General features: G+C 46.4%; 1 protein-coding gene across 1 annotated transcript in view; it reads left to right on the top strand.

Moving 5' to 3' along the window:
• The window catches only part of NEIL3 (nei like DNA glycosylase 3), a 29,546-nt gene extending 16,878 nt beyond the window's left edge, over positions 1 to 12,668 (top strand). Inside the window, exons 7-11 of the mRNA XM_006772712.2 lie at positions 1,587 to 1,753; positions 3,258 to 3,424; positions 5,457 to 5,868; positions 9,814 to 9,988; positions 12,243 to 12,668. Coding sequence (XP_006772775.1) covers positions 1,587 to 1,753; positions 3,258 to 3,424; positions 5,457 to 5,868; positions 9,814 to 9,988; positions 12,243 to 12,404 — 1,083 coding nt within the window. The 3' untranslated portion in view covers positions 12,405 to 12,668. The remainder of the gene's footprint in view (positions 1 to 1,586; positions 1,754 to 3,257; positions 3,425 to 5,456; positions 5,869 to 9,813; positions 9,989 to 12,242) is intronic.
• Positions 12,669 to 15,435: the final 2,767 nt, after the last annotated feature.

Here is a 15,435-nt window from a genome sequence, read left to right on the forward strand (position 1 = left end):
CCCCCCCCCCCAGTCCCTCTCCCTGTCCCATCGGCCCTTTCTGGCAGCCAGCAGGCCCTGGCCAGCCTGACCCTGATCAGGACTGGGCCAGATAGCCCCACTGGGCCCTGATTGCCAGCCAGGCCTAGAAACCCCACCCGTGCATGGATTTTGTGCACTGGGCCTCTAGTATTATATATTCTCACTTATTCTTCCAAGGTAATCCTATATAATAAAAGCCTAATATGCGAATTATCTCCTCGGGCGGTCATTCGACCGGGAGTTCAACTGGGAGACCTGGAGTTCGACCGCTCGCTATGACATGCACTGACCACCAGGGGGCGGCATGAAACATTTTGGGTATTGGCACCGCAGTTGGCAGCGGGTTGCAGTGGAGGTGCTGCCGGCCCCAATGGGCCCCAACTACAGGGGGACTGTGGTGGGATGGTGGAGCAGGTGAGTGGGCGGTGCCAGGCCAAGGCAGGTGCAAGTGGGGATCCGATCACCCCGCAGACTGCGACCAGTGGCGGCGGTGGGGGTTGGGGCTGCTGCCCAGCTCCCAGGCCTTGAGGGAGCCGGGTGGGGTGCCCGGCACTGATCGATCGCCCCATAGGCAGGATGTTGGAGCAGGTGAGGGAGCAGGGCCAGGCCAAAGTGGGGCTGTGAGCCTGAGAGGCTGGAGGCTGGAGCTGGGCCTGTGAGGCCGGGGGCACAATCTGGGGTCTGATCTCTGTAGGCCACCCCTAGGGACCCCACCCGTGCATGAATTCGTGCACCAGGCCTTTAGTGTAATTATAGGCAGCTACCCATTTTCTACCCAGATTAAGTTGGGTATTTCAGTACTTTGCTTAAATTAATGTAATGTGTGTGTAATTTTCAGCTTATATATGGTGAGCCATATTTCTGGGCTTTTGAAATTTCACACTGCTGATGTAAACCCAAAATATTCTTTCTGTGGGAGCCTTGAACGTACGTGAGCAGAATAAAACTGTGACGGAGAATCTCAAATGTCTTTTGAAATAGAATTTATACCAAAATGGAACCTGTTCTCTGCTAGGATGGCATTTGAATTCTTATTTTCTTTTTTAAGTGAATCGAGGATTAAAAACTGAAAACTCTCCTTTGTCAGATCAACCAAGTAGATGGTCTTGTTAAATTCTCTGTTGGCTGTTGAAACAAAGTGGACAGCTTCCGAGTTCCCAAAATAATCGGATTTAACGCTAATCTACTCTTTTTCTTTTAACTACATAATTACGTTTAATTTTTTAAAACCTTAACAGCATGAAAGGCATTTTGAATTACGGAACTCTTATATCCCATTTAGATAAGAGGGTAAAGCTATTCAAAGAACAGTTTTGAATACTAATAAGTAATAAAGTAATTACTTAATTATGTCACAGGAAATCTTATTTAACAAATATTGCTGAATCTTGCCAGTATCTTTTTCTCAGATGAAAGAAAAGATTATCCAGACATACTAGTATAGACAAATGCACATTTTTTAAAAAGTTAATTTTCAGAAATGGCTTTCAAGAACTTGTCTTTGGCTCCTTAGCCACACTGTTTTGTGGATAACATTATAATGTTGTTCCTTTGTTTGGTTTTAGTGCCGTAAAGCAGGACTTGCTGTCTCCAAACACTATAAGGTTTACGGGCGTCCTCACTGCGGTCGGTGCCGCAGCAGAATAACGGTGTGTCGCTTGGGAGAGAACAGCAGAATGACATACTTCTGTCCTCGCTGCCAGAGCGAAGATGCTCGCCATGCCGACAGAGGGTGAGATGCCTGGTCAGGGGGTAGCAGTGGCCCCACTTTCATAAAAGGCCATTCGTAAGGGAACCACCACGGAATAGCTCTCAGGCTGTTAATAAGAAGGCCTAACTCAGAAGTATTGGAAGCTTGGGAGGAAATAGTGCCCGGCCAGCATGGCTCAGTGGTTGAGCGCCAACCTATGAACCAGGAGGTCAAGGTTTAATTCCCGGTCAGGGCACATGCCCAGGTTGTGTGCTCGATCTTCAGTGAAGGGGTGTGCAGGAGGCAGCAGATCAATGATTCTCGCAGATCATTGATGTTTCTGTCTCTCCCTCGCCTTCCTCTCTGAAATCAATAAAAATATATTTAAAAATTAAAAAGGAAACAGTAAATAACATCATGAAGAACCAGGAGGAGCCACGGGGGACTTTTGGGCCACTTCTGATTCAGTGGCAAGTCCCCAGCTCCGATGTTCCTATCCAGTCTTTGGCTGCAGTCTTGTTTGCAACGTGATTAGGAGGACGTGTAGATATGCCAATAACTGGAAAGACGATCTTCAAACGTCTCGCTTTAATTAGAAATGACATGAAACATGCACAAGCTCTCTTTACAGAATGTCTGTCTTATTGGTGAAACAGCGGACTGGTGATTTTGCCGGGAGCTGGTAGCTGAGTCTGTCTGTTGCAGTGATGCTTTCGGGAACAGGGGAAATAACCACAGATGGGGCCCAGGAGCCCACTGGGCCCACTGCGGATGACCTTGAGCTAAAACGCCATCGGTCACCTGACCTCCATAGCCCCTCTTCTGACGGGTGGACCATAGTGAAATAACAGGAGGCTGGAGATTCTTGTCATCATTACAGACCAGCCCATTGGCACAGGCCTTCGTAGCTTCTGTGGAGAATTCCAGAAGCACCTGAAGAAAATGTAAAACTTTATTTCACATTTTTTAAAAATATATTTTTATTGATTTCAGATAGAAAGGGAGAGAGAGAGAGAAACATCCATGATGAGAGAGAATCACTGACAGGCTGCATCCTACATGCCCCACACTGGGGATCGAGCCCACAACCCAGGCATGTGCTCTTGCCTGGAATCGAACCCGAAACCCTTCAATTCGCAGGCCGACGCTCTATCCACTGAGCCAAACTCTATTTCAATATCCTAATGTCTATGTGACTCTTCCTCTCCCCTGATTTGTCTGAAAAAAGATATTTTAGTTTTGCTTTGGGAAGAGAACCTCTTAGTTAAGACATTATTTGAGAAATGCTTCCTGGGGGTATATCAAATATTTTTAGTTGGTATAAAAACACAGCAACAAAACCAGGACTCCTTGATCCTGAATAAAATCTTTTATGTGGTATTTCTGTCTTGAACAGCAGTCACGTTTTCTTGAGATAGTTTGCAATAGTAAACCTATAGCATTTGGGTATATTCATGGTTCTGTAATAGATCCCCAAACACCCGGACTGTATAAGAACAACGCAGTAATGGCAGGCTTCATGGTCAGCTGTAAAAATTCTCCGCAGCAGGCCACCCTCGAGAAACACTGCCGTCGGCCCAACGCCCCATCGGGACCATCTTGGGGACCACGTGGCCAGGAAGTGGGAAGAGGCCTGGGCGTGTGGGGTCTGCACCCTGATAAACATGCCTTCTGCCCAGGCCTGCGACGCTTGCCTGGCGCCCAGGCCTGCGGGTAAGCATGACCGTGGACTTGGAATGCGTTCCTTCTCGCAGACCTTTCATTACTCCAGGTCAGGGGCGTACCTCGTTCTAGCTCGATGTCTCTTAACCAGGGCCACACTCCGCTGCATGTACACCACGCTGACGTTCTGCGGGGCGGCAGGGAAAACACAAAACTCTTGTGCTAAAAAAGTGTGCGCCTGCGTGTCTCAGGAACTGACAGGATCGCATCTGCGCTTTGGGGTCCTGATGAATTATTCAGGAAAGCTCTGTTTTATGCAGATTTCAGCAACTCCGCAGTCTGTCATTCAGTCCCCAGGTTTCGTCAATGGGGAGGGAGGGTCCCTGTAAGAATATCTTTGCAGGTGGAATAGAAAAGAGCCGCATTTTTCCTCTCTTCTTTAGGCTGCCCGCCCCTTGTTATTAAAGTCTTTACCCGGACAATTGTGCTGATTCCATTGAAATCCCACAGAATAACGCTTTGTGGTTCACAATTTGGAGAATGTGGAACCTCGAGGAAACCGGTGATTAAGAACCTTGGCATGGATGTGGCCTCTGGCCTCTATTGTATTCTCAGAGTGTTCTTTCTTTCTTCAATTAGAGATGAGAAAGTTCGTTCTTGACTTAGAGACCCCGCATTGTGTTAGCTGTCGGATGGTGGTTTGTTCTCTGGGCAGAAGGAAGAGCCACGGCGCCCCTCGCACAGAGCAGAAGGGACAAAGGGACCGCATGGCTCCTGTGTCTGCCTGTCCCTCCCGCGTCCCTCAGCGGGGAGCCCTCAGAAAGCCAGCCTTGGGTTTCTACCTTTACTGCCTTGACGCGTCCGGCTGTTTTCCTGTTGGTTTGTTTTCTGAGTATGACAGACATCCATCTTAACTGCAATCGAGAATGCCTTACAGTACAGATTCCACAATCTGAGGATGCTGGGTTGAAACATTTGGGATAAATGTTAAATCTCTGTAATTCGTCTTATTTTTAATGAGCCTTCCACTTTGTCTTGTCATTCCCCCAAACATTCCTGACCCCCCGGATGCGGCCTCTAGCTGCTGGCTCTGAAGCTCTTAGTCACACCACCTCTCAGTTACCCCTGCTTTACCCCTGCCTGATGGTAACCAAAGTGAGAGCAGAAGAACCTTCAGAGCAGGGGTGGGGAAATCACTTGGTCTGGCCCTGCCACCGTATTGGGGGTGAGTTCATTAAATGTTTGGCCAAATAAAACAGGCTGATTTTTAAGTGGATAATTTTGTGTGGCCCACAAACCTATATAATAAAAGGGTAATATGCAAATTGACCCTAACAGCAGAACGACTGGGAATGACTGGTCACTATGACACACACTGACCACCAGGGGGCAGACGCTCAATGCAGGAGCTGCCCCCTGGTGGTCATTGTGCTCCCATAGAGAGAGCTCTGCTCATCCACAAGCCAGGCTGATGGTTGCCAGCAGAGCGGTGGTGGTGGGAGCCTCTCCTGCCTCCTCAGCAGCACTAAGGATGTCCAACTGCAGCTTAGGCCTGCTTCCCGTTGGCAAGTGGACATCCCCCGAGGGCTGCCGGGCTGCCAGAGGGATGTCTGATTGCCAGCTTAGGCCCGATCCCCTGGGGAGCTGGCCTAAGCCAGCAGGTGGACATCCCCCGAGGGGTCCCAGACTGCGAGAGGGCACAGGCCGGGCTGAGGGACCTCCCTGAGTGCACAAATTTTTGTGCACCGGGCCTCTAGTGATGTTATAAATATCCAAGTGACCCTTGGCAGGAAAAAGGCTCCCCACCCCCGATGTAGCTGCCTCAATGCCATAGGAAGCAAGGGAAAGTCTTTGTGAAACCCAGGTTCGGCTCCCTCGGCGTTGTTAAAGCTTTGTTGCATGTTATGCTCCCTTTCCTAGCAGGGGATTGATTATGCATTGCCCAAGCTCACTTTGTGTTATTAGTTCTACATATTAGTTCACCGTAGTACGTGAACTAAGTGTTTTCATAGAATAAAAGCATGTTTCCAATACTCAGTATTACGTCGACAGGTATACTGCAGAATGTCTGCTCTCCTTCCAGATTCCAGGCTCAAGAGTGAGGAAAACTCCGCTGCCTTGGGCGACGTGGTGAGGTACCCCTGCAACGGCTTTGGGAAGCCCCGCTCAGAAGTGAAGATCAACAGGAAAACTGCCTTTGGAACGACAACTCTGGTCTTGACCGATTTCAGCAATAAATCCAGGCCACCGGGAAGAAAGAACGGCCCACAGGGCGTTCTAGACGGGGAATTTCGAAGCCCTCTTCCCACTAACGTCTGTCTCAGTGACACGCCTCGCCCCTCTGAGGAGAGAGCCAACAGTGCAGCTCAACCACCCAACACCACAAGCCTATCGCCCGCCGTCTCCAGATTACGGAGTCCCGCCTGCAAAAGACAGAAAACGGCCCACTGCTCATCGCCAGGCTCCGGAGGTCGCAGCCCTGGGCTATCTAACAGGTATGACGCTTCCTCCTTGATCTCAAAGGCATTTGCGTTAAGGTTTTTTATTTTTTGTATGTATGTGTGCTTTTTGTTTTGTTTTTAAGTGATCACAAGCACCGGTTTAATAACAATTTTCCAAACTGAGTCCCTGGGGTGGGTTTTGACTTAGGACTGAATTTGCCGTTGCTATCGATGTAGATAAAGTCACTTGAATTGCATTTTATACATAAAATGTTCACATTTAAAAAAATCCAGGGTCTAATTGGCCATTGGCCACTGTAGAAAGCAGTTTTGTCAGGTTCATCTTATGGAAAAATCTCTTTCTTTCTTTCTTTCTTTCTTTCTTTCTTTCTTTCTTTCTTTCTTTCTTTCTTTCCTTCCTTCCTTCCTTCCTTCCTTCCTTCCTTTCTCTCTCTCTCTCTCTCTCTCTCTCTCTCTCTCTCTCTCTCTCTCTCTCTCTCTCTCCTTTTCCTCTCTCTCTAAAATAAATTTTACAACCTTCCTCCCATTACAACTTTTTGCTTCTCATTTTTATATCAATGTCGTCAAAGTCATCTACACGAAGGAAGCTGAGAGGTCCGTGGTCCTGTAAGTCACACCTGAGAGACGAGGCAGTCACGTGCTTCTTCCTTCTCCAGTTTATAATGTCAGGGAGGGGAGGGAATGAAAAACAGAATCCCCCACATCGCTAACAAATTACTCTTTTCTGCCTGTCACCATGGATATGTTCAATACAGAACCTTTGGAAAGGACATAAAGAAAAATATTTAAAACACCCATGATCTTTCCTGCTATCAGTCTCCACTGTTAGCATTTTTATTTTATTTCCTTCCAACGAAAGAAAGCCTTTCTAAAAGGGAGGCTACCATTTGCAGCAGGTTAGTGAGTGTCTTCTATTCTAAAGAGAGAGATCTGAGATTTTTTTAGTGACGTTTCTGCTGGAGACAGTGGCTGCGCCTCAGACAGCCCTGTGGGATGGTGGTTTTTGTTTCCACCACAAAGGCCCAAAGAGCACGTGTGTCTACAGTGAGAGAGAGCTGCACGTCCAGCTGGTAAATACTGCCCAGCAGGTGTGCTCATGGACCACCAGTGCCTCCGGGAGAAGGCCCCGTGGGTGTCGCTGGGATACGGAAGTTTAACGACAGCGTCGCCTCTTGCTCTTTAGTGATTATGGCAGCTGCTGGCGCTGTCTGTCCACACCTTCCCTCCATGTTTAGTCCTTCATCCGGGCTTCCCAGCTGGCCCAACCTGACGTCAGCTCCTTCAGAGGGACAGCGCCACAGTTTTCTTCCCCAAGCTGTTTGTCGGGGAGGTTTTCTTTCTGAAAGAAATGCTCTATATGCAGCATTTAAAAATGGTTGACAGTATTACATTTCCCCCCATTTTGCCTCCCTCCACCTAGCTCTCACCCCACCCTAGGCCTTCCCTCCACTATTGTCTGTGTCCGTGGGCTGCGCATATATGCATGTATGATCTTTGGTTAATCTCTTCCAGTCCCCTCCACCCCTCCCCTCTGAGATCTGTCAGTCTGCTCCCTGCATCCGCGCCTCTGGTCCTATTTTGTGTTTCAGTTTATTTTGTTCATTAGATTTCAAATGCAGTGATGGCAAAAAGTCTTCTTCCCAAGCATCCCATATCACCAATGGGGGCGGAGCAGAGAGAGTCAGCATGGGCGGGGTCTCAGGTGACCTCAGAGGGGTCTGGCTGCTAGGTGTCTCGCGAGCTGCTAGGTGTCTAGTGAGCTGCTAGGTGTCTGGTGAGCACTGGGCTGATGCACCGATTATTCCTGTGGGCAGCGAGATGAGGGACCACATGGCATATGCTCCTAGACCAGTGATGGCGAACCTTTTGAGCTCGGCGTGTCAGCATTTTGAAAAACCCTAACTTAACTCTGGTGCCGTGTCACATATAGACATTTTTTGATATTTTCAACCATAGTAAAACAAAGACTTATATTTTTGATATTTATTTTATGTATTTAAATGCCATTTAACAAAGAAAAATCAACCAAAAAAATGAGTTTGCGTGTCACCTCTGACACGCGTGTCATAGGTTCGCCATCGCTGTCCTAGACCAACCTCTGGGAATCCTTAAAGCCTAACCGATTTCTGAGACACTTTTGGTCCGTAGATGTTTCTATCTCAAGTTTCCCATCCCAACTCTAAATTTACCATCAGTGAATCCCGATGATTCATCCCTGACTGACTTTTAAAAATGTTTTGTTTATAATCATGTATAATGACTGCCTTACGTTTCGTACATCACTCTCTCAAATGATAGACGCTTGAACTAAAGTGTGGGGGCCACGCGTGAACTCGATCACCACCCCACCTTCTCTTCCTAACCCTAGTTCATGGCTCATGATGGAAAGTTCACGAAGGAGCCGGTGGCGGGGTCTGAGTTGGGAGCAGTCCTGTAGGAAAATCGTTTTCAAGGAGCCTTTTTGAGCATAAAAGCAGCAGATGTGATCATTTTAAAATATCGTGGCATTTGCTGTACTGAAATGAAATATCCTGGCATACCGTATTTGCCGGCGTATAAGACGACTGGGCGTATAAGACGACCCCCTAACATTTCCACTCAAAATACAGAGTTTGTTATATACTCGCCGTATAAGACTACCCCCTCTTCCGCACACCTTCCACACACCAAATAAAAGGTAAAACAATATCAGATTGGAGCCGGTGGCGGGGTCTGAGTTGGGAGCAGTCCTGTAGGAAAATCGTTTTCAAGGAGCCTTTTTGAGCATAAAAGCAGCAGATGTGATCATTTTAAAATATCGTGGCATTTGCTGTACTGAAATGAAATATCCTGGCATATTTTTATTTCCTTGGTGCTTTGTGGAAAATCTCAGACAATTTCACTAACGAATTAGGGACTTAAAAAAAAAACATTAATGGAACCTTAAATTTCAGTGATTTCTTCCTCAGCCATTAGCAGGGGGGTGGTGTGATTAATCACAGCTCACGGCCTCACTTGGAGACAGTGCGGCGTGGGCATGTGTGGAAAAACGAACCCCAGGCCTGAGCCTCTAAACCAATCCAGATCCTCCAGCAAAATAAGTGCCAAGGGATGGGATGCATTTACCCAGCAGCCCTCCCGCACCCAGCCACTCCCCAGGAATAAATCGCAAATTGCTGCCACTTAGTTCATTTTCCCGCTGGTCTGGCAGCTGCAGTGTTCGTCTGTGGACAGGACGCGGAGCAGGAGCCCCCCACATGGTACCTGCAGAGCAGGTGGTCCCCTCGGAGCCCTGGCAGGCAGCTCCGCTTTTCTTTAGTAATTGTGTGATAACTAATCCGCCTTTTGATCTCTCAGTGACTGATCTCGTCAACACGTGGATGAGGCCTGTTTTCAGACCGGTCCGTAGATACACTTGAATTTTATCCAGCTCCTGGGTTATAAATTAGACAGTGGAACCAATGTTTTAGCCATTAAGAATAACTGCTAGATACAGTTTTTAAAAATTCATATATATACTAGAGGCCCGGTGCATGAAAATTTGTGCACCGGGGGGGTTCCCTCAGTCCGGCCTGTGCCCTCTCGCAGTCCGGGACCCCTCGGGGGATGTCCACCTGCCAGCTTAAGCGGGCAGTCAGACATCCCTCTGGAAGCCCGGGAGCCCTCAGGTCATGTCCGACTGATGGTTTAGGCCCGCTCCCCAAGCTGTCAGTTGGACATTCTTAGCATGACTAGGAGGCAGGAAAGGCTCCTGCCACCACTGCTGCGCTTGCAGCCTTCAGCCCGGCTTGGAGCTGAGCAGAGCTCTCCCTGTGGGAGCGCACTGATCACCAGGGGGCAGCTGCTGCATTGAGAATTAGCCTTAGCAGTTGTGTGATTACCTGGAGTTGACCAGGATCCATTTTTTGATACAATTACTTTGTATTCTACGGGGTGAGGAGCTGTGAGTGATCCCCTTCGTACCATGTGCTGGAGTTGTTTTGTCACCTGTCGTTACAGGGAACCTCAGATGGACACGACGGATGGTGCTTGTGCGCCCCTGGCTCCCGTCCCTCGCTGCAGTCAGCACCACCGCCTCTGTGTCCTCCGGGTCGTAAGCAAGGGCGGCGAGAACAAGGGCAGGCCCTTCTACACGTGTCCCCTTCCCAGGGAAGCGCAGTGCGGGTTTTTCAAAGTAAGTGTGAGATTTATCAGTCTTGCTCTGGTGTAGTTGAATACTGCGGTCATTGAAATGTAGCACGTAGCCATCCTTTTCCGGTCTTAGCTTTAAATTTTAAATAGCCATGTTGACATTCAATCTGAAGCCTGAATTAAAATTCAAGGAGGTTCATCCAAAAATTTAATCAAATAATAGCTCTTGTATTAGTAGAGTGTCTCCTGTTTGTAACCAGTGTATAGAAGTGTTGCCCTTGGTTTATAAACATAGAAAGGCATTGAGTAATTTTCCCAGGTGGCTAAATAATTCAGGGTACAGATGTGCTCTTCTTCATCTCGGTACTGTTGTCAAAACCTTCAGGTGCCCTGCATAGAGCTACATAGGAAAACCATTACCATGCCTTGGGTTTACAGTGAACTTAGCGACTCCTACTGCTCGCGCTTGATTCAACAGTCGTGATGGCACAGTAACCGTGCGGATGTAGGCGATTCCTCACACCTCATTGATCTGTGCATGTGCCCCTGAAAATAAATGGGAGATGGGAGACAAGAATTGGGTCCTTCTGGGCCTGGCCAGTATGGTTCAATGGTTAGAGTGTTGGCCCATGCACCACTGAAGAGTCTCAGGTTCAATTCCTGATCAAGGGCACTTACCTGGGTTGCAGGTCGATCCCTGGTACCCGTTGGGGTGCTTTCAGGAGGCAACCAGTCAATGTGTTTCTCCCACATTTCTCTCTCTTCCCCTTCCATCCTCTCTGAAAATCAATGGAAAAAATATCCTCGGATGAGGATTAACAACAACAACAACAATCAGGTCCTTCTGGTCATTCTCACTCTGCATTCCTCAGAGTGTGGGCATCCCACCGTGCTGAGTGTCACTCTCGTGTTTGACGATACATGCTTTTCAACTGCTTCATCTGCTGCAGTGATGGCGAACCTTTTGAGCTCGGCGTGTCAGCATTTTGAAAAACCCTAACTTAACTCTAGTGCTGTGTCACATATAGAAATTTTTTGATATTTGCAACCATAGTAAAACAAAGACTTATATTTTTGATATTTATTTTATATATTTAAATGCCATTTAACAAAGAAAAATCAACCAAAAAAATGAGTTCGTGTGTCACTGGTTCGCCATCACTGATCTAGTGCGTAACAGAGAAGAGAAAAACGGATCTGTTCCTGAGCTGGGCACAATGTTCAGGTTGTCCTTGTTGAGAGGGAAAGTATCTGTCTTCAATGCAGGATCTTTTTAAGGAAGTTCCCAGGGAAAATCTGATCATGATTTCAGATCTTAACCCCAGCACAAGACTGACTCCCTCCTACCACACAAATTGGCTCCTTGGGAAGCTTTTATAGATGTAATGGAGAAATATTAGCAATATTAATCATATCACAGCCTGCTTGATACCCATCTTGAGGCCAAACTTAATAAGAACAAGAGTAGCACAGTGGAACTGCCTAAATTAGTTCGAGTAATTCTGTATTGGATTCATTCTTTGCTTAGGAGACGAAGGAAGTCTAGAATTAGAATCATGAACATTCTCTGATCTTAATAGTGTTTGTTTGTTTTTAAATACATTTTTATAGATTTCAAAGAGGAAGGGAGATGGAAAGAGAGATAGAAACATCAATGATGAGAATCATCAATCGGCTGCCTCCTGCATGCCCCTTACTGGGGATCAAGCCCAATAATCATGCATATGCCCTGACAGAATCAAAACTGTGACATCCTGGTTCATAGGTAAATGCTCAACCACTGACCCACACTGACCAGATGATCTTAATAGTTTTACCAGTAACTAAAATAGATCTGCAGGAACATTGGTGTTTGCTTTACAGCAAGACAAATAAAAGTTCTGAATTATGGCAATTTTCTGTGTGATCCAAGCAAAATTGTAAGAGGTGCTTCTTATAGGAGACTAGAGGCCCATTGCATGAAATTCATGCACAGGTAGGGTTCCTCGCAGCTGCCAACTGCTGGTTGCTGGCTGGGGCCTCCCTTCGTTCCTTGCCGCCCCCTGGTGGTCAGCGCACGTCATAGTGAGCAATCGAACTCCCAGTCAGTGGAACTCAAAAGAGGACACTTAGCATATTAGGCTTTTATATATAGAGATAGGCTTTTTCAATGGTAACAATGAATGACTTCTGTAGGTTTTACAACGTCAAATTGATAGTCACAGCAATGAAGGCAATATGGCACTAACCGAAGGCACCCAGGTCGAACCCCTGGGTACTTCTCACTTCCCTCCACGCTCTTCTGTTTGTCCCGGTAGTGGGCAGACCTCTCCTTCCCGTTCTGCAACCACGGCAAACGCTCCATCCTGAGAACAGTGTTGAAGATGGGTCCTAACAACGGGAAGAAGTTTTTCGTGTGTCCTCTTGGTAAAGAAACACAGTGCAGTTTCTTCCAGTGGGCAGCACCGGGCCGGGAGTGAACACTACAGGGAGCTAGCATTTCTCCTTCGGCAGAACATCTGGCAGCTTGTCTCTCCAAACCACGCCTGTTCAGTCCCTCCCCTGGAGCTTATCAGAAAGGTTGTAGACTGTCTATGGCGCATGGTAAAGCCATGCGATATTTGAAAACTGTTCATTTTTGTGTGTGTTTCATCTTTCCATTCTATGGCTGTATTTTTTTTTTAACCTTGATGAATGCTATTTGAGTTCCATCAGATGCGCAGTGTATTACACTTACTATGTATATTTAATGTGTGTATTAATGACAATAAAGTATTTTTAGCATGCTATTGGTCTCTTGTAACTTCTTTGGGGAGGAAATTATTTCTTTTAGGAGATTAGGCAGCACAATAAAATACTAAGCTCTTCTGTCTGAAATGAAAAATTTTCTCAGGTGTCACCACTACTCATGCGATTAAAGGTACTTTTTGTTTTTCTAAATAACATTTAAGAAATGAGATCTTCTTTATGGAAAATAATATTTTCTTTTTTACTTTGTATTTTATTCAACAAACAAGTACCTATTAGATGCTAGAGATATACCGAACATTTGCCTAACTTCCAATGCGTTTTCATGGGAAGCTGCGGCTATTCAGAATGTAAAAGTACCATGGGAGAACAGAAAGTGTCTGTATGGCTTTAGGAGACAAGTTGACTTAAATTTTCCTGATCTTGATTTTAATATCTATTAATTAATTTTTAAAAATAAGTCAACTTCAAAAACTCAATATGAGCTCTATTTTGTTTCTAGTTTTAAATTAGCTCTCCTTTTTATTTTTATTATTTTTCACATTTGGTTCAGGTAACTAGATGATTATTTATCCCAAAGAAAAGAAAATCTCAGTCTTAAGGTATTTCTGCATATTTGTGGGAAATTTCCATTCAGAGTGGTTCCATCTATTTAAAATAAAAAACAAAAAGAACAGCATGGAAAATGGCTTGCACCTCTTTGCCATTCTGTCTAAATTGTCCATGCAGAGCTCTTGAAGGTAACAGCATGTGAGGTTACCAGCAAGACAGAGCCTGTTTCATCCTATACAATAAAGAGCTAATATGCTAATTAGACCAGACAGTGGAACGACCTTCTGGACAACCTTCCGGAACCACCAGTGGGCAGGGCCACGAGGCGATGAGGCCGCTGGGCTGCGAGGGCTGAGCCCCTTGCATGAATTTTGTGCATCAGGCCTCTAGTTATCTTATATGTTTGAACTCTGCACTGAAGAGACAATTAGAACCAACCTGAGATCAGGGATCTTAACCCAAAGATCTCAAGGGGGCAGCGACGCTACGGGGCAGACCAGGAACCAGACTGGACCGTTGACGGTCTTGGTGAAGCCACGTGACGTGCGCATGTGCTTTTGGAATGAAACTGCCCATTGATCATGACAAGGAGCAGAAGGGCCTGCTGCAGGTCTGGCTGCCACAAACCCCATCTCCAAAATCAGCAAAGTGATTACAAGGAAATATAGGCAAAGGAAACCATCGCTTTCAATATGATAAGCGTAGGTGCTCCTCTGATAAGAAATGTGCAGGATTTATGTGAAGAGAATTTTACTGAGGAACTTCGAAGAACCAGATCGGTAGACAAAATAGGACCTTGTTTTAAAAGGAGTTCTTTGTTTTTTATTTTGAGAGCGAGAGAGACATCAACTAGTTGTTCCACTTATTGATGCATGCATGGGTTGCTGCTGGTATGTGCCCTGACCTGAGATCAAACCTGCAACCTTGGTGTATCAGAAGGATGCTCTAACCCCCTGAGCTGCCCAGCCAGGGCGAGGATCGATGTTTAGAAATGACATTCTTCCAAACTTAATTTTGAGTTTTAACAAAATTTCATGTCAAAACCTCAAGGAGGTTTCCGCTTCCATTGTGGAGTAAGCTCCAGCTGAGCCCACGTCCAGGCTCTGGACAAAATAAAAAACAAACCTGGGACGTGGAGAAGAGCAGGCGGTCTCTGGAGGGGTGTGAGGCGTGGAAACGGGAGCAGCTGGAGTGATTTTCCATTTTTTAGTTTTTAGCCCTAGGAGCAAGTCGGGGTCAGGCAGGCTGGCCACAGCTCCGGCAGACCACCCGCACTCCCGCAGGTCGCAGAGCTAGCAGGCATTTGGGGCAACGGGGCCACTAGAAAGAGGGAGATCTCAGGAGACATTCTGAGAGGGGGAGCCCCAAGTTCTGGGTCCTGGACTGACCCCTGAGTCACACACACGTGGGAGGGGCAGCCTGAACACAGAGCAGCTAACGATAAAAGAACTGAACCCAGATTCGATCTGGCACCCAAGAAAAATCCCCGTTTGAATCCAACCCAATTAATTGCCTGCTGAGACAAAAACATCGAGTCTCCGTGGAGGAATAAACCAAATCCAGTCTCCACTGCATCATGGTCACAATGTTCAGGAGTCGCTCCAAATCATGCAACATAAGAACCGAGTAATGTGACCCAGTTTCAGAGAAAAGACAATCGACCAACCCGACCCAAGATGACCGAGATGTTGGCATTAGCAAGTAAGGATTTCAAAGCAGCTGTTATCACTGAACTCAATGCTAAAGGAAAGTGATTCCAGATGGAAGTTCAAATCTTCAAGAAGCAATCAGAAAATCTAAAATGGAAACTAAATAAATAGAAAATATTATTGTTGCCTCTGTTTCTTTAAAATACATAGGACTGTTTAAAATAAAACAGTTGTAACATTTCTAGTATAATGTATGTAGATATAAGGCATATGACAACCATGGTGTAAGGATAGAGGCCGAAGGACCTATACGATTGCAAGTTTCTACATCTTATGGGAAGTGGTACCATCATACGCTAACTGTAAACAGTTAGGTGTCGGTGTAATACCTTTTACCAGATCTGCGGACTTTTCAACCCTTATTTCTTCAATCACTTTCTCAGTCCCACACTCTTCCTCCTCTGCTGAGATTTCAGTGATGCAAGATTAGATCATCAGCAGTTACTGTCCCACGGATCCTGGGCTCCATGCTCGCTCTCTCTCTCGCTCTCTCTCTCTCTCT

Source organism: Myotis davidii, unplaced genomic scaffold (assembly GCF_000327345.1).
Source record: "Myotis davidii unplaced genomic scaffold, ASM32734v1 scaffold184, whole genome shotgun sequence".
In the NCBI taxonomy this organism is placed as follows: Eukaryota; Metazoa; Chordata; class Mammalia; order Chiroptera; family Vespertilionidae; genus Myotis; species Myotis davidii.